This window comes from Portunus trituberculatus, chromosome 13 (assembly GCF_017591435.1).
Source record: "Portunus trituberculatus isolate SZX2019 chromosome 13, ASM1759143v1, whole genome shotgun sequence".
In the NCBI taxonomy this organism is placed as follows: Eukaryota; Metazoa; Arthropoda; class Malacostraca; order Decapoda; family Portunidae; genus Portunus; species Portunus trituberculatus.
The window spans coordinates 2,006,781-2,011,780 of NC_059267.1; the positions used below are offsets into that span (position 1 = coordinate 2,006,781).

The following is a 5,000-nucleotide window of genomic DNA, read 5'->3' on the forward strand; positions in this document are numbered from 1 at the left end:
GCACACACAAATGACTGACAGAATGAACAAATGAATAAACGAATAAAATAAATGAATGAATAACGGAATCCCACAAAAAAAAAAAAAAAAAAAAACTAAAAAACGAAACAGACAACGAAAAACAACCATAACCTCGCCACAAACACACAGCAACACAAGAACACTCACGCATATCAGAATTGTCATCAACCAAAATGATCTCCTTGAGGTACTGGGGCGGGGAGCGGTCCAGAATAGAATGCACGGTGCGGAGGAGAACAGACCACGCCTCATTGTGGAAGCAGACGATCACTGAAGTCTCTGGCAAGTTTTCCAAGAATCTGCCCGGAGCCTTGCACCTGAGGAGGACAAAAGGGTATTTCAGAAAGGCGCTGGATTCGGTAACAGGAGAACAATGGGATGAGGATAGGAAATTAAGAGAACAATGGGGAAAATGAGGACAAGATATCGAGTTAAGAGGACAAAGAGTTAGACAATGGGGAAAATGAAGACAAGACACGGGGGGAGTTGAGGATAAAATGGGGGAGTTAAGAGGACAATGGAGCAAAAAGGGATAAAGAAGACAAGACAGGAAAGTTAAGAGGAGGAAAAGAGGATGTTGAATGGTTGAAATAAGAGGAATATGTTAAGAAGACACGTTAAGAAGAAAAGAAGAAAAAAAGAAAGAAAAAGACGATTAATGGAGAAGACAAGTAAGATAGGTTAAGACACACACACACACACACACACACACACACACACACTGACCAATTAACCGAGACACACCTGCTACAACCCTTTCCACTAATAACATGAATAACAAAACTCTCAGGTTAATTAAGGACACCTGGAAAAGTGCGCCTCATTAACATCACCTGGAGAAAATGCAGGTAAAACACTAATGATCCAATAACACCTTCTGCAAACACCTGTGCGGGACCAGCAGCGCCAGGTAACATGCAGGTAATTACCACGCACACCTACCTGGGCCCCGGTGCGGTAATGTAATTAATTGTATGCTAATGCTGGTACTTGCAAAATTCATTCATGCTTTCTAACTTCATACGTAAATATTTAACTTTTTATTTCTCGTTTTTGTTAATTTATTTTTTTTGTTTTTTTTCTTATTTTTTTTTTGTTGGTGTTTTTTCTTGTTTTGTTTTGTTTTGCTTACTTGTTTTCGCCTGATTTTGTTGCCGTTTTTGTTTTTCTTACTGTTTTGTAGGTTTTGTTTTTATTTTGTGTTTTTTTATCTTGCTCTGTATTTTTCTGGTTGTTTTGTGTGTTTGTTTTTCTTGTTATTTTCTTATTTTCTCATTTTTGTTACTATTTTTGTTTTATTTTGTTAGTTTGTGTGTGTTTGTTTTTCTTGCTCTTTTTTTTTCCCTTGTTTTGTTGGTGTTTTTCTTTTACCTTTTGTGTTTTACTTTTCTTGTTTTTTATCTATTTATTATTTTTTTCTATATGGTTTATTTTCTTATTATTTTTATTGATTTTTTATTCTGCCTTTTCTACTTCTATTTTTTTTACTTTTCCTCGATTTTCTTGATATTTTGAAAGATTTTTGACATTTATTTTTTAGGGAAGTGGTCGTTCAATTATTTTCTTCCTATCTTTTTCTTTATTTATTGCTGTTTTCCCTTCTCAAACACGATTCCTCTCCATTTTCTCGCTGTAAGGACAAGAATATACAACCATTTTTCCCCACCGCTCCTCTCTCTCTCTCTCTCTCTCTCTCTCTCTCTCTCTCTCTCTCAATAGCACCCAATTTAGACACTTTCCATATACTCTTCAGCCAGCGGAAACCGAACGAGGAGAGAGAGAGAGAGAGAGAGAGAGAGAGAGAGAGAGAGAGAGAGAGAGAGAGAGAGAGAGAGAGAGAGAGAGAGAGAGAGAGAGAGAGAGAGAGAGAGAGAGAGAGAGAGGGGAGGTGTCTATGTGCCAACCAAGGAGCCAATGGGAGGAGTTAATTAAAGGTAGTCCAGCCTCCTTAATGAGCAGCCAGCCAATCAGGAGAGAGAGACCGGGCAGGTAATTGGGAACACGAGTCATTACCGATGCAATTGTGTGTGTGTGTGTGTGTGTGTGTGTGTGTGTGTGTGTGTGTGTGTGTGTGTGTGTGTGTCTGTCTATCTGTCTATGTTTTACTGTTTGATCTGCTGCAGTCCGATCTTCGGATAGGCCTGAGACCAAGCACACACCACACACCGGGACAACAAGGTCACAACTCCTCGATCTACATCCCGTATTCAAGTCCTAGAGTACATAATTACGTATAAATTATCAATGTATTTCTGTAGAGAGAGAGAGAGAGAGAGAGAGAGAGAGAGAGAGAGAGAGAGAGAGAGAGAGAGAGAGAGAGAGAGAGAGAGAGAGAGAGAGAGAGATCAGTAGTGTATGATTGTGTTTCCTGAGATGCCATGTCAATTGAGAGAGAGAGAGAGAGAGAGAGAGAGAGAGAGAGAGAGAGAGAGAGAGAGAGAGAGAGAGAGTCATAAGTTATTAATCCCATGAGTGACGTGAGCTGTGGTGACCTTACAGCCAGTGGGGGTCTAGATGGGACCTTTCAGTGGGAACCTTTCAGTGGGACCTTCAAACCAATTATGGGTCTACAAAACACTATGAGTCCTCTTCTTCTTGTCCTATTTTACTTCATATTTTTAATCATGTTTCCACGTGGGCAGGACCTTTCAATGGGACCTTAATGGCAATGGAGGGTCTAGATGGGACCTTTCAATGGGACCTTTCAACTGATGTAGGGTCTAGATTGGACCTTTCAATGTGACCTTAATGGTAATGGATGGTCTAGATGGGACCTTTCAATGTGACCTTTTAACCATCGGGGGTCTAAATGGGACTTTTCAACCAATGGAGGGTCTAGATGGGACTTTTCAATGGGACTTTCAACCAATGAAGGGTCTACATGGGACCTTTCATTGGGATCTTTCTGGTAGCGGGATTAACAAGTGACCTTCATATGTGTGTTTAGAAAAAAGGATGTTTGTGTGTATTTTCATAGTTGGATTTTCAGAATGTGACCTTAAAAGACCTTAAAACGAGTCTCTCTCAGCGCGTCAGGTATGAGTGGAAACGTTTTTTGGGAGTGATATTGAAAACGTTTCTCTCTCCGTGGGTCGTGATGGGAGGGTGTCTGCGTGGTCAGCGAAGGTCATGGGAGGGCAAGGAAGGGGAGAAGAGGGGAAGGATGGGAAGAGGGAGAAGTGGGTGGGAGAGGAAGAGAGGGGAGGGTGAGGAGGAGGGTGAGGGAGGTAGGGAGGGAGGGAGAGGAGAGGAGGTGAGGAGAGGAAGGAGAGAGAGAGAGAGAGAGAGAGAGAGAGAGAGAGAGAGAGAGAGAGAGAGAGAGAGAGAGAGAGAGAGAGAGAGAGAGAGAGAGAGAGAGAGAGAGAGAGAGAGAGAGAGAGAGAGAGAGAGAGAGAGAGAGAGAGTGTTCCTACCTTTGAATGGATCTCCGCAAAGGGCAGGTGTGCATAGGTAACGAGTAGGTGACCAGGTGAACACAACGAGGAGGAAGAGGAGGAGGAGGAGGAGGAGGAGGAGGAGGAGGAGGAGGAGGAGGAAATAAAATAAAAAGTAAAGTCAAAACAAAATAGAAAGTAAAGTCTCTCTCTCTCTCTCTCTCTCTCTTCTCTCTCTCTCTCTCTCTCTCTCTCTCTCTCTCTCTCTCCTCTTTCTTCTTTCCTCTTCTCTTTCTTCTTCCTTCCTCACCCACCTCTCCCCTTTCCCTCTTTCTTCCTTCCTCACATACCTCTCTCCTCTCCCCTTCCTTCCCTCTTCTCCCCTTCCTTGCCCTCCCATGATATTCGCTGACCACGCAGACACCCTCCCATCACGACCCACGGAGAGAGAAACGTTTTCAATATCGCTCCCCAAAAACGTTCCCACTCATACCTGACGCGCTGAGACAGAGAGAGAGAGAGAGAGAGAGAGAGAGAGAGAGAGAGAGAGAGAGATGAAAGGAAGGGAATGATGGAAGTTTGAGGGGAGAGATGAGGTGAGGGGAAGGGTGACTCACTCTCTCACTCTCTCTCTCTCTCTCTCTCTCTCTCTCTCTCTCTCTCTCTCTCTCTCTCTCAGCGTGTCTCAGTGAACCCGACGTCAGAAAATGAATAAATAATCTTTTCTAACATCGCATTTCGTTTTCTCTTTGATGTATCTTTTCCTCGATGTACTTTTCTTCTTTTCCCTTTCCTTTCTCCTTTCCTTTCATTTTCTTTTCGTTTTTTATTTAGTTTTTAATTCCCTTTTATTATTTTCTATTTGCTCTCTTCTTTCCTCTCAATTATTTTTTTTATTTCATTCCTTTCTCCTTCCATTTCCCTGTTTTCCTTCCCTTATCTAACGTCTTTTTATTCATTTTCCTTTATTTCCTCTCCCTGCCATTCCTTTCTCTCATTCCATCTTCTTCTCTCCCTTTTCTTTTTTCTCTTCCCTATCTCCTTTCCTTCCTTTCTCTAATTCCTTTCCTTTTTGCATTCCCTCCTTTCCTTTTCTCCTTTTTTCTCCCCTTCTCTATCTCCTTTCCTCTTTCCTCTCCATTTCCTTCCATTCTCTCATACCTTTTCCTTTTGCTTCTCCTTTCTTCCTTTCCATATCTCCTTTTCTCTTCGTTTCCTTCCTTTCTTTTATACTTTCCCCTTTACTGCTTCTTTCTTCCTTTCCTCTCCGTTCCCTTCCCTTTCTCTCATTCCCTTTGCTTTCTCTCCTCCCTTCTCCCTTTCCTTTCCCTCCCCGCACTGTGCAGGATCGCAGTTTATTTCCCCTTTCCTCCCTTTCCCCCTTCTAACAATCGGCTTACTCTCACAACAACCAAGTCTATCTCACACACATTATTCACTTCAAAACATCCCTTTCCTGTGCCCTTAATTCGCCACACAGAGGGAAAGGTATCGCATCCCTTAATGACCTAAAGATTTAAGTGGATTTGGAAGTCCTTTAAATAAAATTGTCTTAACTAGCTTAGAGATAAATTGGGAAGGGAGAAGAGAAGCGGTAGAGGTGGA

At 42.2% G+C, this 5,000-nt stretch overlaps 1 protein-coding gene across 1 annotated transcript in view; it reads right to left on the reverse strand.

Annotated features, from left to right (window-relative positions):
- LOC123503214 (putative polypeptide N-acetylgalactosaminyltransferase 9) overlaps positions 1-5,000 on the reverse strand; it is a 392,243-nt gene that overhangs the window by 46,879 nt on the left and 340,364 nt on the right. Inside the window, exon 6 of the mRNA XM_045252763.1 lies at positions 169-338. Coding sequence (XP_045108698.1) covers positions 169-338 — 170 coding nt within the window. The remainder of the gene's footprint in view (positions 1-168; positions 339-5,000) is intronic.